The sequence below is a fragment of the Vigna unguiculata genome, chromosome 5, assembly GCF_004118075.2.
Source record: "Vigna unguiculata cultivar IT97K-499-35 chromosome 5, ASM411807v1, whole genome shotgun sequence".
NCBI classification, from domain to species: Eukaryota; Viridiplantae; Streptophyta; class Magnoliopsida; order Fabales; family Fabaceae; genus Vigna; species Vigna unguiculata.
The window spans coordinates 47,382,316-47,407,507 of record NC_040283.1 but is presented as its reverse complement, the minus strand read 5'-3'; the positions used below and the strand labels follow the sequence as shown (position 1 = coordinate 47,407,507).

Here is a 25,192-nt window from a genome sequence, read left to right as displayed (position 1 = left end):
AAACCAGTTGACTACTATTTATTGTAAAATTAATTATGAGATAATTAGTCAAAGAAAATGGCAGTGAGAAAACAATTATTTTAAAAAAAAGTAATAATAACATGAAGAATATACCTCAGAATAAAACAAAATGCCGGTCATGTCCCTGCAACACAAGTTAAAACGGTAACGAGTAACCACAGGGACAGTTACTTTGCGCTGTAAAACATGTTTGCTCTATAAATTAGCACCATCTCTGTGCTTGCTTTTCAGAGAAACCGAGAAAACGAAGAAAACAGAGAAAAGCATAGCGATAATCCATGGGTGTGAACTCGAACAGAGTGGAACACTTTGATAACCGCGAAGCCACCACCCTCAGAATCCAAACCCAGACACCGTTGGAAATCCATGCAGTGCAATTACCACCGCAACGAACCACACTGCACAAACTCCGACACAGAGTCTCCGAAATCTTCTTCCCCGACGACCCTCTCCACCGCTTCAAGAACCAAACCTCTTTCAGAAAGTTTATCCTCGCACTTCAGTATCTCTTCCCCATTTTCCAGTGGGCCCCGAACTACAACCTCACCCTCCTCCGCTCCGATCTCATCTCCGGCCTCACCATTGCCAGCCTCGCCATTCCTCAGGTCTCGACGCGCTTCCCTTTTTTCCGCCGCGAAGTTCTTATCCTTTTATGATCGACATAATGACAACGTTGTCTGAATACTGAATACTTTAACGTTGTTGTCTCTTTGCAGGGGATCAGTTATGCCAAGCTTGCAAACTTGCCACCCATTATTGGACTATGTTAGTATTTCTCTTTACTCTTTCGTGTTTTGTTTTTGTTTGTTGTAAAGTATAATAAATGCACGTTTAACGGTTGAAATGGGTTGAACCGGGTTGAACGTGGTGCAGACTCAAGCTTTGTGCCTCCATTGATATACTCGCTGCTAGGAAGTTCTAAACATCTCGGAGTGGGACCTGTTTCGATCGCGTCTTTGGTTATGGGATCAATGTTAAGCGAGAAAGTTTCTTACTCACAAGACCCTTCTCTGTATCTTGGACTGGCTTTCACTGCCACTTTCTTCGCTGGTGTGTTCCAAGCTTCTCTGGGTATACTCAGGTACTAATTCACTGATTCAAAACATGAAAAGTTTCGATTTTTTGTTTTTTCTTGATGAAATAAATAAAGCAGTGAAAAGAAAAATCTAAGAATCTATGGTGGCTTGTTGCAGTAGGTTACTGTTACTGTAACTGTAACTGGTTGGTGAATGAGAATGATTTTCTGATTAGAATAAAATAGAAAACGTTGATTGATTGTGTTGTGTTTACTTGTGCTATGACAGGTTAGGGTTCGTGATTGATTTTCTGTCGAAGGCGACACTGGTTGGATTCACAGGCGGTGCTGCAATTATCGTGTCACTGCAGCAGTTGAAAGGTTTACTTGGAATAGTGCACTTTACCAGCAAGATGCAAATAGTTCCTGTCATGGTCTCTGTTTTCAAACAAAGACATGAGGTACACTAACATTACCACCATCACCATCGAATCTAATTTCCATTTACTTCAGGATTCCAATCAAATATTTTTCAATTAGGAAAAGTTAAACTATTATTCTAAATCACACACAATTTTTTCTTTTTTTTCTGAAATAATACTTCTACTTCAAGTCATTTTTAAAAGCTGTAAAGATATGTACACATCTGTTTAATGTTTAGAAGATGTGTACATATTTATATATAATTTTTCAAATATATAAATGTCATTTTATTAGAAGAATATATAAATACAATGAGCTTTTATATTTTTAGTCTTTAAAATTTATAATAAATTTATTTTTAACATATTTTTATCACTTAAATAAATTAAAGGTAAGAAGAGGTGACTTGATTCTTTGGGTATTTGACACGTGTACACCTTTGAACCTTATGTTGCTGTTTCTTTTCTCTTCTCCATTCATTTACAAACTAGAAACATTATGAGATGAAAAGTTTTTCTTTAACTTGTCCTGAAAAATAGATTCATCCAAATTTAAAGAAATGTTATTAGCCAATTTTTTGTACATGAATATTTTTAGAAATATATTTTATTTTAGCTGGAATAGAGTATATCGTGTAAGGTTTTAATTTTTGAGACAAACAAATATGTAATCGGTGTAAAACTTAATTTAAATATTATGTTTTTTTTAAATGAATTTCAAACATGAAAATTGTTTTCTAAATTAAATCTTTCAACTTTTCAAATGGTGTCTAGTCTTCATAATACGAAAGCTGCATCATTTTTTATTTCTGAAATGCGAATAATTTTCTAATTACTACCGTCCTAAAGGTGAAGGCTAATAATACTCTGACAAAGCTACATAGAAAAGAAAATAATTAACTCTTCTCCACCACACAACTCTTTCAAACATTCTCATCGAACTTATTCTTTTTTAAGAATTTAAACTATCATTGTACTCCAAGATTTTTAAGCGAAGGATACCTATTTTTCAAAATATGTTTTCTTGGAGCATTGTATAGGGAATCACTTCCCAAAAAGAAAAGAAAAAAAGTTCTTGGAGAATAAAAAAAGCAAAAAAATCATATTTATTTATGTTACTCCATTCAATAACTGCAAATCAAGAACTGGGTCACTTTTAAAGGAAAGATACTTGTCATACAAATGCAAGTACAAGCTTAAACAAATGCATGTTCTCTAACATGTTTCACCAACTTTGCAGTGGTCATGGCAAACCATTCTTTTGGGATTCGGTTTCTTGGCATTCCTGATGACCACAAGGCACATTGTAAATATCTCTATCTTCCACAAATTATTTATATGGTTCTTAATCTGAGTTATTTAGATCTGACTGTTCTTAATCATTGCAACAGAGCTTGAGGAAACCAAAACTCTTCTGGGTTTCAGCCGCTGCACCATTGACATCAGTTATTATGTCAACCATTTTAGTCTTTCTTCTGAGAGATAAGACTCATCAGATTTCAATTGTAAGATACATACTTGATCATTCGGCATTTCAACATATAAATATATTTTCTTTTTCTAATAACTACTATTTTATTTATTTTCTGGTAGATTGGACACTTACCAAAGGGAGTTAATCCACCTTCATCAAACATGTTATACTTCAGTGGTCCTTACTTGGCTCTTGCTATCAAAACTGGCATTATCACTGGGATCTTATCTCTAACTGTAAGTTATCTACTGGTCATGAAAATCTTATATCTTGCATTTTCATATTATGTTATAATATATCATATTATGTAGTTTCATTTAACTGTCACACTTATTCTGTCAAATTTTCTTATATCTCAGGAAGGAATTGCAGTAGGTAGAACATTTGCATCACTTAAGAACTACCAGGTGGATGGAAACAAAGAAATGATGGCTATTGGTCTAATGAATGTGGCTGGCTCTTGTTCTTCATGTTATGTCACAACAGGTAATGATTCTCCTCTAATTTGACCATATGTCTAGTTATTTAAGAAGCAGCAATCTTATGTGTAAAACATTCTCGCAGGATCTTTTTCTAGATCCGCTGTTAACTACAATGCCGGAGCACAGACAACAGTTTCAAATATAATCATGGCTGCAGCTGTTCTAGTTACCCTTCTGTTTCTCATGCCTCTGTTCTACTATACACCAAATGTTGTCTTAGCCGCCATTATCATCACTGCTGTGATTGGACTATTAGATTATCAATCTGCGTATAAACTGTGGAAGGTTGACAAACTTGATTTCTTGGCATGTCTGTGCTCCTTTTTCGGAGTTCTGTTCATTTCAGTCCCTCTAGGCCTTGCTATAGCAGTAAGTTGATACTTCATTAATTTTTTTCCTGTTATTGCAAATCTAAAATATAATAGCATGATAATCTATGTAATTGATATGCCATCAATATTCAGGTTGTCATATCAGTCATCAAGATCCTGCTTCATGTCACTCGACCAAACACTTTGGTTCTGGGGAATATACAAGGAACTCAAATATTCCACAACATAAACCAATACAAAGAAGCTTCTAGAGTCCCTTCATTCCTCATTTTGGCTGTTGAGTCTCCAATCTATTTCGCTAACTCAACTTATCTTCAAGAAAGGTTGGTCAATGAGATTTCTATAATTTTAATTCGTGAAGTTTAGTATGCTGCTTTTGAATCCATGATTCCTTATGATTTAGAGCTTATGCTGAAACAGGATACTGAGGTGGGTTCGAGAAGAGGAAGAACATATAAAAGCTAATGATGGAGCTGCATTGAAGTGCATGATTTTAGACATGACAGGTACATATTTCATTGGACCTACAACATTAGTTGTCTAAAGTTTGGTCACATATTGACTCCAACAATGTTCTTTTCTCAGCTGTCACAGCCATAGACACAAGTGGGCTTGAGACTTTAAGTGAACTTAAAAAGACGCTGGAAAAGAGATCACTTCAGGTACAGACACTGATTTGCATGTCCCAAACTCACAGTGCCTAAAAAACTGCAGATATTTTAAAGTCCTGGTTTTATTTTTTTTTCTTGTTATTGTCATCTTTTAAACATTGAAAATATATCATGTTAATACTTTAAAATCTTTTTAATGTATTTTAAAATTTTAAAATCAATGGTCATCATAGTATTTTGAAGACACATCAAATGAACAGCAAAGAAAATCCAAATCCAGTTATTTTGTTGCTAACCTCTACATTTATGATTGGCTCATGCAGCTTGTGTTGGCAAATCCTGTTGGAAATGTGGCGGAAAAATTGCACAAGTCAAAAGTTTTGGAATCCTTTGGATTAAAAGGAGTCTATCTCACAGTGGGAGAAGCTGTAACTGACATTTCATCGATCTGGAAAGCTCAACCTTGATTTCCCATCGATGGTGTTCATGGAACCACAAAACTTATGAGGATAAACTCTAACTTTTAGTTTATGTGGCGAATGCTTGTTAATTTCCGGAGAGTCTAATTTCTGTTATTAGTAGGAACCTTCAAAACAATATTTCCCCGTAAAAAAGAAAAAAAGGAGTTGCCATAAAAAGGATCTGTGTTACTCCTTTTATTTTCTGCTACATAGCAATTTTGCTTCTTGTTACAGGGAAATGAATCAAAGTAATGTATGATATGTAGACAATTTGAGTTCAATGTATGAGAGAACATTGAAATCTCTCAATCAGGGCATCAAATTCATACCTTTTAAAAACGATGATTAATATAAAGAAAATATTAAAGAATCAAAAGTGGAATCCTTTTCATTGAAAATCTATCAAAAAATCTACTCTTTCTGCTTGTAAGCAGCCACCAACAAAGTCTTGCTTTATTGTATCTACAAATCTCATTGGTTCTTAATCTTTCCTTAAAAATCCATTTATATCAAATATTTGCAATTAAGAGGAAGATCTGTTGATGATCAAATTTTATTTTAATTAAAAGAACTTATTTCATTATTAATAGTTCTATTTTAGAAAGAGGCAACAATACATCTGAAGACCCCAACCAAAAGATTTAGCATCATTCTCAAGAAAAAAGGAACAAAATCTAAGACCAAAACTTGTAGCCTTTTTTGTGTCTTTACTCCTTCTAGGTTACTTTTATTAGTATTATTATTATTAAAAGGTAAAATATTTTAAAGAAAACATCACTATAAATTCTATAATGAAGCATCACAAACAATATATTTTAAAGGAAAAATATTTTCAAGAAAAGAACTTCTTTAAGTCACAATTCTCAAACGTTTTTTAATTATTAACCTAAAATCTATAAATAATACTATAAGAAGATAAAAACCTTAATTATGATAGATAAAATAGATATGCAAAAACAATAACAATTTCGTATATTAAGATATTAGATTTTATTGTACATCATAATGTGGGTTCAAATGCAAGTACTTCATCTTCAAATTTATCTGCTGATCAAAGAAAGAAAGACAAACTAGACTAGTTAAAAGAAATCTCAATGACACATTGGTAATATGATTATGTTTAACTTTTAAGCAAAGGTAGAACTGTAGAAAGTAATGATGAGGAAGTAAAAAAAATGATGAGAAGCAGGGCCAGCTGTGGCCTCTTTCATCAACTCATCCACTGAACATTACAATGCATATACATGTTCAAAGAGTTATCAGAATGGAGAAAAAACTCTGCCTTTCCTAAAAATAACTCACTGAACCATGAAATATGGTTCTTGAACACCACCACACTATAATTTGCATTGCAACCATGCATAGCACATAGCACAAACAAATCAACATAGGTAGATGTTTTGTAAATAAAAATAAAAATTATTCAGTCTCTCAAGAAAGTAAAGAGTGTTATTTGGACAAAAGCAGACCCGTGAGGAAGAGATCATGGTGGCTTGAGCTAGGAGAATTCTCTTCCGAGTAAGTCCCAGTTTTCTCCAATTCCTCCCTTACCAAAATTTCCTCTGATCCACACTCAAAACTGCAAAATGCTTTCCCACCCCTGCAAGATATACAGATAATATATTACAACTATTGTTTTTGTCTGGAATTAAGTACTAGTAGCATAGTGAGATATTTGGAACAAACCTGTATCTGTAAATATCTTCCTCCCTCACTAATTTCTTATTACATGAGTAACAAAAGCTGAAAACATTATCAGAATGATAAGGGGATGATCCTTCTGAAAATATAGGAACTTGAGAAGCTCTGAAAGCAGGTTCTTCCTTCATGCTGAACTCATTGAAGTCATTGTTGTGACATTCCAAAACGCAGTCACCAAAAATATGTGTTCTCTTAGGGTTTGGACCATGAGAAATTATACAGGTATAATCCTCAGAAAGTTCTATCTCTCTTGCAGAGAGCGAGCCTAGACACCCTTTACTAAAATCAATGGATATTGGAAGCGAATTTGATTTAATATTGGAAGACTTATCTACCTGTGAGTCTCTGCTTGTCACAGGAGGCAAACTCGTTAATGTAGATGTATTTCCTGAACATAATTCATTCATTCCCAAATTGGAGTTTTGATTTGTGTTGATTAATGATGAAGGCCTAAAGGAACCAGGCAAAGAAATCATGGTTCCTTTGAAAGCTTTAGATTCCCAGTTGTCATTTTTCTTTCCAGAGACATTGTCAAAGTTTTCCAGTTCAGATTTGGGAGTTTTGGTTTCAGAAGGAAGTGAAATTACATAGTTTTTGGGCAAGGAATTAGATTTCAAATAAGGTGCAAAGAATTCATGGTTGTTTGAAAATTTAAGGATGCCAGTTTTCACCTGTGGTCCAAAAATGATACTTTTCCTCTGAAATTTACCAAGGATAATGTCATTGCTATGTTTGGTTTCATTAACAAGGGAACTTATGATGCCAAGGCCTACTTTACTGTCATCAAACTGTTTCTTATGACCAGTTTGAAGTGATGGTCTACAAGACTTGGCACTAAACGGGTTGCTAAGATTTGAGAAGAGTCTGCAATCAAGAGGAGATGTAGGGCTCCAAACAGATTCAGAATCTGGCAACCCTTTAGGACCAATCCCCAACCTAGAACCAAAGGTATAGAAATTTGAGAAACTCATTTGCCTTAATGCATCACAAGGTAAAGAGAAATTGGAAGAAGAATCAGCCATGACATTAAAAATCTTCCAAATATGAGCCTTTCCCTTCTTCTGCATTATCCTAGTACCCCATTCCTCTCAAAAGGAAGAAATCATCATATTCCCTTGCTGCATCAAATTCAAAAAGCTAAAGAAACAGCAATGTATTAATCTCCAGACAATAGGAATCACGACCAAAGTTCACAACAACTCATCGCATACAAAAATTGCTAGTTTATTTAGCCATTCAGAGAACTTTTCAGAGTACAGAGATATTATTAGAGGAATGGAACATTCAAATTATGGCACAGATTAGGAGTAGAATTCGTACAAAATATTAGAAAGTAGTAAGAAAATAGCCACAAAAAAGAAAACAAATCCGCAAATCTATTGATACTTTTTGCAGCTCACAGTTGACATCAAGGTGAGTACTCATCTCCATTCCAAATAAACATGAAACTAATTTGCTGCAGAAAGAGCTATATGAGAATTTAAATTTCCTGAGAATCTAAATTTCCTGAAGTGGTAAATTTCGAATGGCAAATCTATCGAGAATTTTAGCAACTTATCAAATAAAAGCTTCTCCAACACCATTCTCGATAACATAACACTTCGAAACAAATTAGGAACAAACAAATTAATGAACACCATTGATGATCGGATTTAGAAAATTGAAAAAAACTGTAACTTACACAATTTGGAAGTTGCAAGCCAAGAAAACAAGTCAGATTCGCAGATGATACCTCAAACAAACACATTAAAGTGCAACTGATAAGAAGCATGGTACAATAAAATATCTAGCTTGGGATTGCACAAGATCGTTATATTTTTTAAAAGAGGAAGTTCATCAAACGCTCAAAAATCAACAGTTAAATAAGTTTATACAGAATCTGATCATCGCCCACATCAAAATCTAATCGAGCAATCCGAAAAAGCACATAAAAGGTATCTGATTATAATAATAATAAAAAAAAAATCTTTGAAACAGAACCTCTAAACATTGTTTAGAATGAACTCCGAACCCACTAAACATTTTAGGAACAAAAAGAAGAAAAAAATCCCAGAGTGCATCGATTGGTGAGAAATGAAAGCAGAGAAATTTACTGTAAAGAAACCTACTTTTATTTAATCTGAGGGAAACCCAAATGCGGAAACTTGCAGAGATGAACATCAGCAGCAAAGACCAAACCTTTTGTTTACACTTACATAACCCTCTTCACATTCTTCTCCTTAAACTTGATAAATTTCTTTTTATTTTTATTTTGTTAGTTTTCACCGTCTTCTTCCACCTGCATCTTCATGCATCAAAGTCAGAGAGACAGTGAACTCGCTGAGTCTTCCGATGTACTACACACAGTCTCTCTTTCTCTTCTCACTCTCATCATTGAGAGCTACAATACAAAATACAAAAATACAAATACGTATCGTACCTATACCGAGTATTGTATAAAATATATACACTTTCATTTTATTTTCTATATTTTATCTCTTTTTTTAATTCTTTTAAATTTTAATTATGTGATATTCTTTAACTAGCTGTATGTTAAAAGAAAAATCAAATAACCTGTTTATAGTGATACTAATATTGTAATATAATATAATAAAGTTATATATTTAAAATAAACTAAGATCTATAAAATCAAATATATAACATTAATCTATTTGGATCAAAATTATTAATTTCAAACATCTGAAAAATAAAAAGATGTTTTAAAAACTTAAAACTAAAATTCATATAAATTGTAAATATTAAAAACAACAAAAGAAAAATTTACTAACAAAAAGAAAAAAATACATAAATATGAAATCAAACTTACCTATTTTACATAAGGTAAAAACATATATAACTTTGTTTATATATATATATATATGAGTAAATTTATCATGCATATATTTATTAAATAATTATATCTAACATTGATTCTTCTCCTATTTTAGATGGGTATGAACTTTTTTTACAGTTTTTTTAGATATTATTTTTTAAGTGATTTTTCATTTTTTTCAATTTTTTATATTTTAAAATTATTTAAAATATATCAGATTGTAAAAGAAAGTTGTCAAAATATCATAATTCCTATTGAAATTATGTGTAAAAGAGGATACATGATAACACACCATAATAGGCCATTCTCAATAAGTAAAGAAGAATTGGACTAACATTATTATGTCCACCAAAATTTCGAATTTTAATATTCAATATAATTTTATACTCACAAAAATAATTGAACTTTAACAACTAATATTAAATAATTTAATATTTGGTTATCATATAATTGGTAGTATAATTAAATTTCCACACAAAATTTAAATTTGTCTCCATCTTACATTTTGATATAATTTTTTAAATCTTGACATATTAAATCGTGGTATAGGTTGACATTTAAATTGTTTACATCATTTGACATATTATAATACAGACATCGGTTTAAAACACTATATAACACGTACAAAATAATTGATATAACTAAGTTAAAAAAATTATATATATTTATTTTTTAAAGTTTTGGAACTAAAATTATCATAATTAAAATATAGATGAATTCCACATTTACTTATAAAAATTTAAAAAACAAATAATTAAAAACTTATTATTTCTGGAAGTAAACTTCACTCAATTCAAATTTAAAAGTGTATACTTTTAATAATAGAAAGTGGATATCAAATGTCATACTATTTTTATTAATTAATTAATTATATATATATATATATATATATATATATATATATATTTCTTAAACTTTCAACCAAATTTGTATTTTGTTATTGTCATAAATTTCATATCAATTTTATTTATGTACTTTATTATAAATAAATAGATGACGTCCTTAACTACAATGAACGTATGTATAGATGGCTTTATTATTAAAGTACAATTTAAACAGGATTAAAGATAAAACTCATATTTCTAGTAAACAAATTTGATAAATTGCATAACAACATATAAATTTAATATGAAAATTATCTTTTCAATTTGTAATTATAAAGACAAATATAAATTTTAAAAATTAAAATCTAAATACCTTTTTAATTGTCAATATTTTTTATCAATAATATAAAAAATACTATTAAGAGAATATATTGTATAAATTAATGTATATGGTAACTATATATATATATATATATATATATATATATATATATATATATTATCAGACACTAAACATCCAAGATATATAAATATCATGAAGCTAGAAGAAAAATACTTCAAATACTTATACACATTACTTGTAAGTATATGAGAAAAGTATTTGTTTTGTACTAATACGAATTCCTAATTGTTTGCAATATACACACAGAAAGAGAAAAAATTGAAATAGAAAGAACCACAATGTATTTTTATTTTTTTTAACAGATACTTTGAAAATCGTATAATCGATTATATTAAAAGAGATAAATAATTATATTACAAATATTTTAATAATATTTTTTATATGCAACTTATAACATTTTTTATACAATTGTTCATATCACAAATATTTCACTAATATTTACGTATTTAATTTTTATAATAATAATAATAATAATAAATAATATGTCCAAATAAAGTTATCGCTAATATTTTTTCATTTTCACTTTTTTTTTATTTAATCAAAGCAATTTTACTTTTTCAATTTTAACTTTTTTTCTTTTTATCTTTATCTTTTTTTATTCCTTCTCTTCTTATCCTCTATTTAAAAACAAATCATTATTATGATGTAATTAGAGTTATAAAAATGACTTAATTATCAAGATTGAAAAAATAAAGTAAGAGTGATTACGAGTTAAATTATTGCAATTCCTTCCACTAAACAAATTTCAGTAAGAGTAAAATAAAATATGAAATAATGCTTTAATAAAAAAAGAAAAAAAAAGGTGATGACCTTTATATATATTCAATAATTACACAAATATCCGAAAGCTAATTTTATCATTTTTATTTTTAAATTATTTCTATAATTACTTTATTTTATTAATGAAAAATATTTCTATTTATTTACTGCTTTTAAAATAAAACACTCTTAATTTTAAAATTTTAATGAAGCCATGTAGGAAGCATGACGTGAAAATTTCTTGGAAACAGGATCGAGATTTTTTGGTTTAACAATGCGTCCAGATGTAATAGGAAAATAATAACAAACTAAAATTAAATAAGAATGAAGTGTATTAATTACGGCACGCACCCGGCTCACGTTAGCAAAGAGCACCTTCTATCTCTGTGGAACTTGTGATGGTGCTTTGTCAATTGACAGTTTCTTTTCCTTCAGTCTGTTTGCAATTTCACACTTTTCATTTCCCTGAAATTTCGTTCTCTCAGGTATGAAACACCAATCACAATCTTCTCATGTTTGATGCTATTGCTTTTATCTCATGAAATTCAATGAGAATTGGATGCACATCTGTTTCAATTATTTTTCCTAAATTCATCTTATTCCACACACACATGCAAGAAAGATAATTGTGAATAAATTCAGGGTCATGCAATTCATTTTAATTGCAATAGGATTTTACACTGTACTCAAAGAGGGGTTGTTGAATGTTTGGTTGAGGGAGATAGAGATATAGATAGAGAGAGAGAGAGAGAGAGATACTAGTAGTTTTGTAGCTTTAGTTTCGTAGCAAAATTCTGTTTCTGAATGGATGGCATTGAGGATGATGCGAGCTATGACCCTAACCCATATCGCGTCATCAGTCACCAACGAGGTTATGGTTATCAGAATTCTCCATATACCCTCCCGGTCAATACTGAATATGCCCATCATCATGATGAAGATGAAGAAGAACAAGAACAGTTAGAAGGAGATTATGAGGTTGATCAAAGTAACAGCCTTCAGCTTCCCCAAAAGGATGGGGATGAAGAAAATGGCATGGATGGGGTTGGTGATGAAAATGATGATGAGGAAGAGGAGGTAGAGGATAATAAGCAGATTGGTTATTATGCCACTAAGAGCGAAGAAGATTTGGAGTGGCACCCAAAGAAGCAAAAGCTGAAGACTTTGATTTCAACCTATGAATTTGCTCCTTGTGTGCCAGCACCATCAGCTACAGCTCCAGTTCCAGTTCCCTCAGCTCCCAAACCATCTTCTGGGGGTAGGAATTCACTTACTGACTGGACTGAGCATGAGACATTTGTTCTGCTTGATGCATGGGGTGATAGGTTTCTTCAACTTGGAAGGAAGAGTCTTCGAGGTGAGGAATGGCAGCAAGTGTCGAAAATGGTAGCACAAGTTTCAAAAATTGAAAGGACGGATACTCAGTGTAGAAACCGCCTTGACACACTGAAGAAAAAATACAAGAAGGAGAAGGCTAAATTTCAAGACAGTGATGGTGGAGATTGCAAATGGGTTTATTTTAAGAGGATGGATGAGCTAATGAGTTCACCCCCACAACAAGTTGGTATCTCTTGTGGTTTGGACTCGGGAGATTATGTTTTTATGAACCCTGGAGTTTATTTGAATCAAGGTAATGGATTGGATGAACTGAGGGATAGTCCTGAGAATGTGGAATCTACCGGTGAAGAAGGTTCAGATGGACTTCAACTTCAAGCAAAGAAAAGGAAAGGAAGGAGCAGTGGTGAAGCCTCTTCCTTCAGGTTGCTTGCCGATTCCATACAAAAGTTCAGTAAGATATATGAAAAGATAGAGAATAGTAAAAGGCAGCAGATGATGGAACTGGAAAAGATGAGAATGGATTTCCATAAGGAATTGGAAACACAGAAGAGGCAGATATTAGGGAATTTGCAGAGTGAGATTTCAAAACTAGAACAGAGACATGATGAGAACGAAGATTCTGCTGAGAATGGTATGTGAAATATTATGCATTGTAGTTGTCATTGCTGTGTAAGATACAATGTAGACACTAGATTACTAGTTGTATCATATTTGAGGCATTTTGCCCCTTCTTGCCAGCAATACTGCATTATACTACAATTAGAACCGGATGGCCCAACTATGTCATTGTATCCATGTTCAAAACTGTGCTCAATGCCTGTCTGGTCTATTTCTTAACTTTTATATTTTTCAAATTCATGAATAATATTCGATGATGTGAATTACCTACCAGATGAGTTGGCATTTTTCATTTATAGTTTTGCCTCACATTAAAGGAAACATAGATTGTTCATGTATGATTATTGAACATGTTATCGATTACTGTTCATTCTGTATCAAATCTTGTAGAAGATATCGACAAATAGATTCATTTCCAACTTTACTCCCAAGTTTAGATGAATAATGTTTCTGCAGACCAAAAAAAGAGTGTTACACACAACTTAAGGTCAAGCAAAAAGTCTTAGGTCTTAAATTTTAACATATGTCAAACCTATAAAAGGTTTGACATATGCATACTGATACATTTTAGTTTGGGGCATCCTTTGGACAAGGAAAGGACATTAGACAGCTACTATCAAATGAAAAAAATAATTTGCTACATCGACAAAAACTTCTGTCCACTATTTCTTTGACAGGTAATGTGTGATAACTGCTCAATTTGGACCATATGAAAGAAGTTGCAATGAAAACATGACTTGCAAAGAAGAAAATTTGATTTGACCAAGTGACACGGACCCCTTGAAGAAAAGCATTCTATGAAATAATTTGATTTTTATCCGACAAATATTACTTATTAGTTCTATCACCGGAGAGAGTTGAACTGACAACTTCTCTCACCCTTCCTTCTAAATCCTTTAAACCAACTTTATTTTTCTAAATTATTAATATGGAGGATTAACCTACGACCTTTCCTTCATAACCTTTCTATCTAATCACTAAATCACTTCTGCATAAGAGTCACACCTCCACTGTTACCTTGCTATCCCTCCAAATGCCCCATGCATGAATGAACCCATGTGGCATGTTGTGGTAGCTTTTATTTGCAACAAGTTTGCACATGGATGTTATACCTTATTCTTGAAAGTACGAAATTGGTGTTTTAGGCATTATTCAAGCCATCATTCAACGTCTTGAAAAAGGTTTTCGTTTTTCTTTTTATTGCTAATGAAGCTTAAATGTATATTCAGAATAGTCATGTTGCTCATTGCTACTTATCTTAAGCAAGTCGGAAGTTTCAACATCATGAAATTTCTGTGAAGATTTGTCTTCAAAATCTAATGTTTGGTTTCTTATCTTTTACTTATCAAAACCTTCTATTCAACGTGTTTTTCTCATGTTTTGGAAAGGTTAGACTAGAATACAACTTTATAAAAGTTAACTCCTTACATGTTGATTTTCAAAAAATTTAAAGAGATGTTGAAATATTAATTTTAGTGAGACAGTGGATATTGGTGCTGCAAAATACAGTCATATCTTCAGAACCGTGCAAACGACATTTTCATAAAGCTATCTGGTGTAACATTACGAGTAGATTTGGTCAAATTTATAGTTTTTATTTTTTAAACGAAAAAGCTTCTACAAATTAATCTATATATAAACTATTTTTTTTATGTCTTTCACTGTGTCCGTGCATATTTCTAAGCTCTAAATACAAGTTTAATATCAAAACAACCCAGATAGCTCCTCTGCACTGGAATTTTTTTCGAAGGTTCAATATCAAAACAACCCAAATAAGATGTTAAATAGAAGCTGAAAAAGAAAATGTCGTCCACTAATAACATAAACGCCATGGTTGCATTACTTGTGTCCGCTATTTATATACGGCAAAAACAGAAAGTAAAGTGAATATGATAGTTGCAAGAATATGGGTAGAAACTGTGCAAATTTTGGGCAAATAAAGAATTATGCAGAATTCAGTTGTTCTTCAATTACCCATACAAAAAAATATGTAAAATAATCCGTTGCTATTTGTATCATTACTCAAAATAAAAAGACATGTAAATAAACTGTTTTTGGATGTGCTACTACTCAAAATAAAGAGTTACACTATCCATACAACAATTTCCTTTAACACGTTATAATATTACTTCTTTTCCTATTTATCTTCCATCCTTACGTCCCTATTGATGGTCAAAAGAATTGCAAGCCATTGTTTGGGAAAGAATAAACTGACATAAAAAATGTAATAAAAAAAATCCTTATTCAGATTAAAATCCACTACACATTCCAAGGTTTCTAAACTAATACATGAGGGATTTTTCTACAATATTGGTTTTCTTCAATGAATGTTCCTAACCCCTTAACTTACAAAAAAAATTAGTTCCTTAATTCAAAATCATTAATGCAATTCAAGGGCATTGTTAATAATTGTTAACAGAGCACTCAAAAAGGTGATACCAGATGGCTCTCATGACTCTACCATTTTACAATCATCAACCTTACCCACTGCCTCAAGTATTGAAGAGTAGGTGATGAGGTCGTACTGAAACCCTTTTGAACTCATTTCTTGCATAAGTTTTGCAGCTTCTTCAAACAGACCTGCTCTGCTAAGACAACCAAGAACGGTGTTGTAAGAAACTCCATCTGGCTTAATAGTCGAGTTCTTCATTTTCGTAAACATTTCCAGAGCACGCTTTGGGCCACCTGTTCTAGCCAAGCCATTCAGGACAATATTATGAGAATTTATATCTGGGGTGCAACCATTTTCTTCCATAGTTCTAAACAAGGAGAAAGCTTCATCCACCCTTTCAGCCCTTACCATTCCAGTCATGAGAGCATTATAAGCATAAACATCAGGGGTGCATCCAAGTTTTTTCATCTCATTAAAAAGATTGATAGCTTCATTGAGTCTCCCACATTTTCCAAAATGCTTAATCATTACAGCATACACACGAGCACTTGAACATCCACAGTTCTCCTTCAATTCCTGGAATAGTTCATTTGCAACATCATAGCGCTTTGCTACTCCTAGGGTGTTGATCAGGCTGCAGTAGGCAGCAGGACAAGGTGGAAAGCCTTTTTCATCCATTTCCTCGAGAAGCAACAAAGCCTTCTCAACTCTATTTGTTTTGCAGAAACCATCAATGAGAATTGAATAAGTAAATGAGCTGGGAACTATTCCATCTTTCTTCATTCTCTCAAACCATGAAGAAGCTTCAGAAGGTGGTGCCTTGGCCTCGAATAAAGATTTGATGATGGTATTATATGTGACAACATTAGGAGCACAATTCAGTAACTTCATTTCATCAAAAAGCTTAATGGCATCTCTTAAGCGATCAGATCTTCCCAAAATATTAATCAAATTATTCATCAGAATGACATCAGGTTTACAACCATCTTTCAGCATTTTCTTGTATGTCATGTAGGCTTCTTCAACCCTCCCAGACTTCCCCAGCCCCCTTATCAATTCTGTGTAAGTAAAGACAGTTGGGAGACACCGCCTCACTCTCATCTCCTTGACCAGGCCCAATGCTTCTTCAACCCTACCCAACTTAAAGTATATTCCCATTAAAGTTGTATAAATTTTTGCAGTGGGTTGCAGTCCATTCTCCTTCATCTCATCAAATAATCTAATGGCAGAGTCATCACGATTTAGTTTAGCAAATGCTGATATAAGTGCACTGTATGTAACAGAATCAGGGAAACAATGGCCTTCGTTACACATTTCATTATACAACTCGTGGACCTTTTCATGATGCCCCTCTTGCATCAGCATCAAGATGACAGAGTTGTAAGTGCTCGCTGTGGGTTTGCACTTGCGACCCTTGACCTGGTAAAAGACAGATAACGCCCTGTTAACCATCTTGGTCCTGCCCAAGATCTTCACGATTTCAGACAATTCAGCAGGACCCATTGCACATGAACCCTTAACCATTTCTTGTATGGTCTTCCACAGTTCACCGAACATCCTATGTTCATCCAAGCAGCGAATCAACGCCATGTAAGTGGTTGAATCATGTTCAAAACCCCTCCTCCTCCCAGCCCACTTAAAAAACTGAGTCTTAACACTAACCTCAACATCTACCTTTAGAATCTCGCGAACCAAGCGAGCATCAACCTTCAGTTTCAGCACTTCCAAGGCCTTTTCTGCATCAGGTCCCCATTTAAATATTTTCAAAATCCTAATGAATCTCTCATCCAATGTCCGAGAATAAGGTTCCTTCCTCAACACATATCCTCCTGTCACGGGACCGTTACGGTGGTTTCCTTCATAGGGATTAGGCAACCGAAACATTTGAACAATCTCATTTTCTGCTAGTTTAATCAAAACCACACAAAATCAGATATGGTCAAAAGTTGCATTGCCTTAATTAAAATCAAACAAACTCAAGAGTAACAAATATAATATCAAACTAAGAGAATATAAAATAACAAACAACAAACATCAATTTAGTTGAGTGAGCGAGTGAGTACAACCTGTTTGCTTTAATCTCTGAGAGAAAGGAGGAAAACTTGATATTCCCCTCCTCGTTGCAGCAGTGGATCCACCAAGCATCGTTGATTTTCCTCGAGCTATACGCTACGCAGAAAAAAAAAAAAAAGTTGCTTACCTGAAACTGAACCTATCGAATTTTTCTCTCATTTTATTTTCTGCCACAAAACATGAACTGCAGAAGGGATGCTTCAAAATTCAATATTCAATCAATGAGATTCGTAACCCATGCATGATATTCCCAACCTTCTCTTTCTTCTTTTCAACATAAAGTATAATTGTGTTACCTATTTATTTATCAACCGTATACATTTTCTCAGTTTTCACACTTCACACGGTAGATGGAAGAAAATACCCCAAAGAACAAAGAAAAGGAATTTATTCTCATGTTTTCTTCCTGCAATCCCATGATGTACTGAAATGACTTAAGTATCCTTTACTAAAAAATTGTATTTATGTTGTAGGGTACGTTTAGTTTTATTTGAGATATCCAAAATTAATTTCTAAATATTCATGATAATAAATTATTTGGAGGTACTTAAAATTATAAATGAGAAAATAACATCAAATAAAAGTAATTTTTTCTCCTTTAATTTTATTGAAGTGTTTTCAAACACACCCTAAATTTGCAAGGAAAAAAAAATGCAACTGGTTATCCCTCGTATTTGTGTCTTCTTCCATTTTTATGATTTCCTTTTTTTTAAAAGTGTATGAAAATAATTAAATAAAAAAAAAACAAATTGACAATGTTCTACATATTAACTTAAAAATTTTAAATATATAGAAACTAATTGCGTGTTGAACTAAAAATCAATGAAATTTCTTAAACACTACCCTCTCCACCGTACTTTTAAATTAATAAAACTATAATAGTCTTCAAATATAAAATACTCCTAGTTTCACTCCCTAAGTAATATATTTTTAGAATACTAGAAAACAAATGTTCTGCTTCTGGAGTTTTAAAAGTTACTAAACTTTTAGAGAATTTAAAATATTTTGTTAGTGAAATATACTATGGATAGACAAATTTAGAAGAGATTAGCATTTATTTTTATATTATCTTTATTTTTTCTCACATAATGTATATTTTCCTCTATTTTCTCACATTAAATATTTTAAATTAATTATATTATTAGATATTAAAAATTAAATTGGTTTATGTAACCATTTAAAATAAAAAAATAAAATGTTTAGACTAAAAACAAATAAATTTCGTTGATTCCTTGTAAGTTTGTCATCCAGACTTTTTTTTTTTGTGATGTGGAAGAAAAATTAATATCAAAATGTAATTTTACCCGTATAATTGAATTTAATAAAATTGAAAATTATAAGATTTCTATTTAAATCTGGAAAACAAGCATGAGAGTTATCATCATTTTGTATCTAAACGTTTTAAATTAAAATGCTAAAAAAAAACTCATGAATTTAACAAAATAGTTATGTCAAAATTAGAACACTTAAAACCACACATTACCAATGTATATATAAAACGAATTCAGCGCTACTTCTGTACCCAGAAGGTAATTATTAATTGACCAATCTCTCGCATATTTTACAAAATTATCAATGTGAATAAATTTTCAATTACGTGTACACTTAATATAACAATAAATTATACATAAAAGAAACCTTATAAGAAATAACACTCGATTCGAAATCACAACGAGCATTAAAGTAAATAATTTGATAATTTTATCCGTATACGAAGTGAAACCTGGTCCCCCTCTAAACGCACCTCAGGGGCTTAAGAGGCAATGCTCTAACCTAAATTGCAGACAGAAATGTACGACACTCACAATACAAAATGGGGAAAAAATAAGAAAATTCGGAGCATTTAACTCAAAATGAAAACAAGCATTGTAATTCCACTTATAGAAAATGGTACACAAATAATCTAAAACCCTAGGGATCGTAAGAGTTTGACAAAAAAAAAAACGGGCCCAAGACCATAATTCACCCATTAACAAATTTTCCAGCATCAACTCACCCATACCTACTTTTTCAGGCACAATTCATATTGTCGTACGTATCATAGAAAGAGATCATGGCAAAATCAACAACAAAAATTAAGCAGAGGTTGTGTTCTCTGACTTCTCAGTCTCCATTGGTTCAGCAGATCCTGGTGGCGGGGCCGGAGTACCATTGTCCCCTGCATTTTCATTACTGGTGGCATTAGGATTCTCCTGAGCTGGTGATTGTTGCGGCTGCTGTTGCTGTTCACCGCCCTGAGGAGGTGGGGTTGCTGGTGCTTCTGGAGTGGTTGGCTTTGGTGGGGGTGGCTTTGGTTTTGTCATGATTGGCTTACAGAACCTTTTATTGAAAGACAATGAGCAATGTTAAGAAACAAAAGCTACACACAGAAGAGAGACAAAAATCTTATGAACAAAAAGTAAATACCTGTCAACAGCTTCAGCTTTCTTTCTTATGTCAGCTGACAAAAGTACAGGGGAGGCATATTTTGGAAGGGTGTCCTGGTGATGCCTTTTCTCCCTGAGCCAGTTCTCAGCTTCCACACATTCATTTAAGACCTGCAAAAACAAATCAAATGGAAAACATGTTCAGCTCTATGGCAAACAGGAAAATATGAACAAAAGAGAATCAGTAGCAACCAATTACCTTCTGTTTCTCACTGATGTCAATGTGATCAAATTTGGGATCACTTGACATTGCAGCGTCTCTATAACTATTTATACAATAGACGAGTTGGTCAATTATTGAACCTCTCTCCGTGTATTCTTTGTAACGCTCTTCAATTGGATCACCTTGCTGCAAGCAAGTAAATATCCAATCAGATTGTAAAAACTAAAACACAAATATATCTTTCTTCGCGACGTTGATGCATAACACTTTTGTTCACTGCATCCTTAGAAAGTACTCTCTAAAACAACCAGGCCTTAAGAATACCATAATCAGCTAGGTTCAGATTTTTCAATCCCCGAAATTTCTTACCTTTTTGAGCTCTTCTAGTTTGGCAATGTATACACCTTTAGTTTCATCTTCACCATCTTCATATAGCCAGTCTTCCACCTCCTGAAGTTTAGTAGTGAAAGCTTCCCTCTCTGTATCAATGACAAACTCTTGGTATTTGTCATTAAGCTGAAATGATAAGAAAAAGTTAGTTAAGTAACAATCAAATATTCCACATCAAATAACAAGAAAATCATGACAACTATAACCTTGTTTCTCATGTCATATACATAAGCTTCTACAGCATTTTTCTTGTCTTTTGTTTCCTCCATCACTCGATCTTGCAAAGCCATTTCAAACTCCTTCTCGACAGCTTTCTGAACATCCGCAGCTGACATTGCTCCGTAAACTAACTCCGCCACAGGAACATTTATTTTCTTAATCTTTTTCTTTGGAGCCTCAGCCTGATTAACGTAAAGGCGGCAGTTCAATTAGTACATAAACAACTTGATTGATGCACATAATCCATAAGGCACTTAATATTCAAACTACAGGAAGGGGATGAATTAGGTCACCCTTGGTTTACTTTCTTGATTAATAAATTATTTTCAATATTTGACTGACAAAATTTGGACAAAAGAGACATGAAAACAATATAGTATTGTAAGGATTACGTCAACTGTAAATGAAGAGATCAAAACAAACCAAACAATCTCGTGCACCTCAAAACACGGAAACAAAATGAGATCCACTTATGTGAAACTCAAACACAATGAAAAACCACAATTAATCCAAACAATGTCCAGAAAATTTAAGTTCACACCATCATCTTATACATCAAATATACCATTTATAATAATTTATTTAAGGTCTAATAATACCCCTAACTTGATCCCAATTACCAATGGCATCTTATTGATTAGTATACTATTAGAAACAGCATAGACAGGAAACCACAAAATAACATATAACATAAGATCTAAATGTCAAAAATAGAAATATCACATCTAAAAATTTAACAATTACTCAAAAGCATTCCAATCATATGCTTAAAATTTCCTTTGACCAACCTTGGTATCAGTATCCATTTGCACAGGTTTATCTCCTGCCTCAGAGGTACCATTTTCAGTTCCAGGGACATCAGCAGTTGCATTGGCATTAGCATCTTGCATGTTAACATCATTGTCATTGGTGCTAGGCGGTGTGGCAGCATCAGCAGCAGGTTCATCAGTTTCCATTTTGGCATTTTCTCCAGCTGATTCTTTGGAAACAGGAACCTCGATTTCTTCCTCTTCCAAGAGCTTAAGAGAGAAAAATATGAAGTAAGAAATAGAGGCTATATGGTTTACTTCCATAATAATCTAACAGGGTATACAGTAGAAACAATAAAAGCAAAAGCCAAGGCCAGAGGGAGGAACTCACAGTTGCAGATTCGATAGATACAATTCCATGTACATTCAACCTAACTTTCACTTTAATTTTTGCTTTTTCACCTTTTGTTGATTGGAAAGGGCCAATCTGCAAACATTTTAATACACTTGGGAGTCAAATGACTGCCAAAAGAATGTGTTTCTGTGTGCACATAAATAAAAACCTTAAAACAGACTTACAGTACAAGTGCTGCTCTTTGCAGATTTAAGTACAATTAGGAGTCAAAATAACTACCAAAAGAACATGGTGTGTGTTATTGCACGTAAATAAAAACTCAAAAAACAACTTACAGTGTATGTGCTGATCTTCGCTGGTGTTTGCAAACCACTCACATCATCATACTGAACATCAATAGAAAACGTTCCTTGCCTGTAGATTGTCAGTGCCTTGACACTTGGTATGGGATTTCCCTTGGGGAAGACAAGGGTACTTTGTTTACTATCTGGCCCACTTTCCTGTGCATCAGAGCTTGCACCTTTCCACGAGAGAGAAATTGAGAAAGGAAAGCTTTCATTGACCTTCACATCATGAAACAGAAGAGCAAAATTATATAAAATATAATAATTACACATGTCAAGCATAATTTACTATTAATTTCAAATCATAAAATAATCTAATATAAAGGGAGATACCAAGAAAAAAGCAATTGAAAGCACATAACATGTACCCGGAAAATAACAAACAGATGCTGAAAACATGAACCAGAGAAATTTTGAAACATTGTCAAAGGGGCTTATGAACCAGAGAACAATACAAGCAAGAAGAAAATTACCTGAAACTCCCTCACTTTAAAAGTTGGACTGAGAATTGCACACTGCAATGCACAACCCCTTGCCACACACTCACTTGCATTCATTGTCCGCCTAGGCTCCTTTTTGAAGAACTCGGTCAATATTTTATATATAGCTGGTACACGGGATCCAGAACCAACCACCTCGACCATGTGAACATTATCAACTGTAAGACCTGCCTCTGCAAGTGCCTTCTCCAATGGTCCCTTCACTCGTTCCAAAATCGGAAGACTTAGTTGCTCAAACTCATCACGCTTGATAAAGCCTCTGACATCCTTCTCATCCATCAAGCACTCTATGTTTAAAGGTGCCTCTGGATTAGCACTAAGCACCTTTTTCAGCTTTTCACAAGCAGCCCTCAATCTTAGACAAGCCCTGGCATTTTGCAATACATCAATCTTGTAGTCCTCCTTAAACTTTGCAACAAAATGATTGAACAGAACCTCGTCAAAGTCCCTCCCACCTAGGGACCTGTCGAATGACTGGGACAATACTTTCAGCTGACCCTTTTTAAATCCAGCAATACACACTTGCATGCTGGCATGTCCAACATCAACAAAGGCAACATTCAGCTGATCATTTTCAGGAAGATCTGTCTTATAAATTCCGTAAGCCAATGCAGTTGCTGTTGTTTCATGAAACAGGCGTAGTGGGTGCAACCCTGCTATAGTGGCTGCATCCAAGACTGCCCTCCTCTGCAGATCAGTAAAATAAAGTGGAATTCCAATGCAACAATCAACAACAGCAGCATTCAGATTTTTCTCAGCTATTTCCTTAAGGTTTGATAACATCATTCCAAATACTTGGGTAGGTGTAAATGTTTTCACTTCACCCAAGTACCTTGCATGAATCAATGGATATCCATCAGGCCCTTCAGTGACAACAAAAGGGAAAGTCTTCAGATCTCGCTGCAGTTCCGGATCTGCAAATTGTCTACCAATCAACCTCTTTATTTGTGAGATTGAATTCTTTGGATTCATCATAGTAGATGCAGCACCAGCTGTCCCAAGGAACCGCTGTTTGTCACCAAAGCATACAATTGCAGGTGTTTCTCGCTTGGACTCGTCATTGAGCACAACATCAATCCCCCTCTGTCTTGCAACAGCAACAATGCAGCTTTCATTACCAAAATCAAATCCAACCACGCTCATTTTTGCTTGATCTCTAAGCCCAAAAAACACCTGATGAAGAAAAATAAAATAAGTTCTGTGTCACATCAAAATCTGAGGCATATATTCAAATTTTTTGCCCTAATAATAAATATGACTTAAAAAGAAAGGGAAAAAACTTCAAACACAAGTTTTATCTTGGTCCTGGCAATGCCTACAGTACCAACTCATCTACTGTTAGAGCAGGAGCAATCACATACAACAGTTGTTCATATAAATTTAGAAGTCATAACATAATGTTCATAACTGCAAGAGCGATTTGAAAAATAAACACCATCTTCAAAAGAATCAAAACTTCATTTTGCATGATATACTAAGTTTTGGAGATCAAATCATTCAACACTCTCCAACAAAATTGTAGTTTAACATTCATAAATTTCAGATAACAAGTGCAAAAAAAAAAAACTAAAAGACTTGTAACAAAAAACTTTCTCTTAGATTAAAAGTTGGTAACATAAATCTTAATTATAGAGAAAATGCATGAATATACCACGGAGAAGACACAGATCTATGACAAGAAGAGGCAAAAGGAACACAAATCTAAGAGAAGACGAAATAGGGTTTACCAGAGGGAGCGATCGAAAAAGTGAGAAACAATGAGAAAAAGGGTTTTGAGAGGTTCTGGAACAATCTTAATAAAGGGGCTTAAGACTAGTCCGAAGGACTCTTGAGTTAGTTTCTTCTGGGGCCTCTGTGGAATTTTGGGTTTGTGTTTAGTATTTGTGTTTGTGACCTTTGCACTTGTTAAATTGCCAGTTTTGAACGAAACAAAGGACGTGCTCCACTCAATTGGTCCCAGAGATGTCTGGAGAATCCTCTCACCTTCTAGAAAATTCTACTACTAGGATCTCTTCCTGCTTCTTTTTGCTTTTTGAAACCCTTCAATTGGGCCTCTTCACTCTGGGCCTTCACATAGTCATAATTAGTCCACTCAGTTCTAAGAAAACAAAATATCTAAAACAGAATTTAAATGAATTATTGATTTAATATTTCACAAACAGAAATCAATTTTATTGTCATTGAAAATTATCCAGTACATTTTTAATAAAAATATATAAAATTAATATGGATAATCCAATTAAAATTGATCTTGTTTTGTTCTTTAATAGATCAATATTATCCTTCATTTTGAATATGCATTATATCT

The 25,192-nt window shown here is 33.2% G+C and overlaps 5 protein-coding genes across 8 annotated transcripts; 2 read left to right on the top strand and 3 right to left on the bottom strand.

Annotated features, from left to right (window-relative positions):
- The first annotated feature begins 232 nt into the window (after positions 1 to 232).
- On the top strand, positions 233 to 5,099 carry LOC114183196 (probable sulfate transporter 3.4). The gene is made up of 13 exons (XM_028070123.1): positions 233 to 626; positions 738 to 786; positions 895 to 1,102; positions 1,326 to 1,497; positions 2,699 to 2,764; positions 2,850 to 2,963; positions 3,052 to 3,168; positions 3,292 to 3,418; positions 3,497 to 3,783; positions 3,879 to 4,069; positions 4,167 to 4,252; positions 4,332 to 4,408; positions 4,681 to 5,099. Exons 1-13 carry the CDS (start codon positions 300 to 302, stop codon positions 4,822 to 4,824), a joined length of 1,965 nt encoding a protein of 654 aa, XP_027925924.1. The 5' UTR covers positions 233 to 299; the 3' UTR covers positions 4,825 to 5,099.
- A 798-nt stretch (positions 5,100 to 5,897) lies between these two features.
- LOC114185621 (FCS-Like Zinc finger 10) lies at positions 5,898 to 8,884 on the bottom strand. 2 transcript variants are annotated; one of them, XM_028073464.1, is made up of 3 exons: positions 8,628 to 8,884; positions 6,505 to 7,637; positions 5,898 to 6,418 (listed from the first exon to the last, which is right to left on the bottom strand). In XM_028073464.1, exons 2-3 carry the CDS (start codon positions 7,584 to 7,586, stop codon positions 6,268 to 6,270), a joined length of 1,233 nt encoding a protein of 410 aa, XP_027929265.1. In that variant the 5' UTR covers positions 7,587 to 7,637; positions 8,628 to 8,884; the 3' UTR covers positions 5,898 to 6,267. The 2 variants fall into 2 exon arrangements, with proteins under 2 accessions (XP_027929265.1, XP_027929263.1); XM_028073462.1 differs by having other exon boundaries at positions 6,505 to 7,656; positions 8,628 to 8,883.
- A 2,780-nt stretch (positions 8,885 to 11,664) lies between these two features.
- On the top strand, positions 11,665 to 13,548 carry LOC114186137 (trihelix transcription factor ASIL1-like). The gene has a single exon (XM_028074165.1). It carries the CDS (start codon positions 12,122 to 12,124, stop codon positions 13,292 to 13,294), a length of 1,173 nt encoding a protein of 390 aa, XP_027929966.1. The 5' UTR covers positions 11,665 to 12,121; the 3' UTR covers positions 13,295 to 13,548.
- Positions 13,549 to 15,484: 1,936 nt separating this feature from the next.
- LOC114185782 (pentatricopeptide repeat-containing protein At3g16010) lies at positions 15,485 to 18,149 on the bottom strand. Of its 2 annotated transcripts, XM_028073693.1 has the most exons (3): positions 18,035 to 18,149; positions 17,732 to 17,834; positions 15,485 to 17,566 (listed from the first exon to the last, which is right to left on the bottom strand). In XM_028073693.1, the coding sequence occupies exons 2-3, from the start codon at positions 17,808 to 17,810 to the stop codon at positions 15,723 to 15,725; spliced, it is 1,923 nt and encodes a 640-aa protein (XP_027929494.1). In that variant the 5' UTR covers positions 17,811 to 17,834; positions 18,035 to 18,149; the 3' UTR covers positions 15,485 to 15,722. The 2 variants fall into 2 exon arrangements, with proteins under 2 accessions (XP_027929494.1, XP_027929493.1); XM_028073692.1 differs by having other exon boundaries at positions 17,732 to 18,115.
- A 1,405-nt stretch (positions 18,150 to 19,554) lies between these two features.
- Positions 19,555 to 24,896, bottom strand: LOC114183288 (heat shock 70 kDa protein 15-like). Of its 2 annotated transcripts, none has more exons than XM_028070256.1 (10): positions 24,612 to 24,896; positions 22,858 to 24,057; positions 22,376 to 22,603; positions 22,077 to 22,172; positions 21,725 to 21,955; positions 20,924 to 21,118; positions 20,697 to 20,843; positions 20,364 to 20,513; positions 20,145 to 20,275; positions 19,555 to 20,057 (listed from the first exon to the last, which is right to left on the bottom strand). In XM_028070256.1, the coding sequence occupies exons 2-10, from the start codon at positions 24,025 to 24,027 to the stop codon at positions 19,814 to 19,816; spliced, it is 2,592 nt and encodes an 863-aa protein (XP_027926057.1). In that variant the 5' UTR covers positions 24,028 to 24,057; positions 24,612 to 24,896; the 3' UTR covers positions 19,555 to 19,813. The 2 variants fall into 2 exon arrangements, with proteins under 2 accessions (XP_027926057.1, XP_027926058.1); XM_028070257.1 differs by lacking the exon at positions 24,612 to 24,896 and adding an exon at positions 24,536 to 24,554.
- Positions 24,897 to 25,192: the final 296 nt, after the last annotated feature.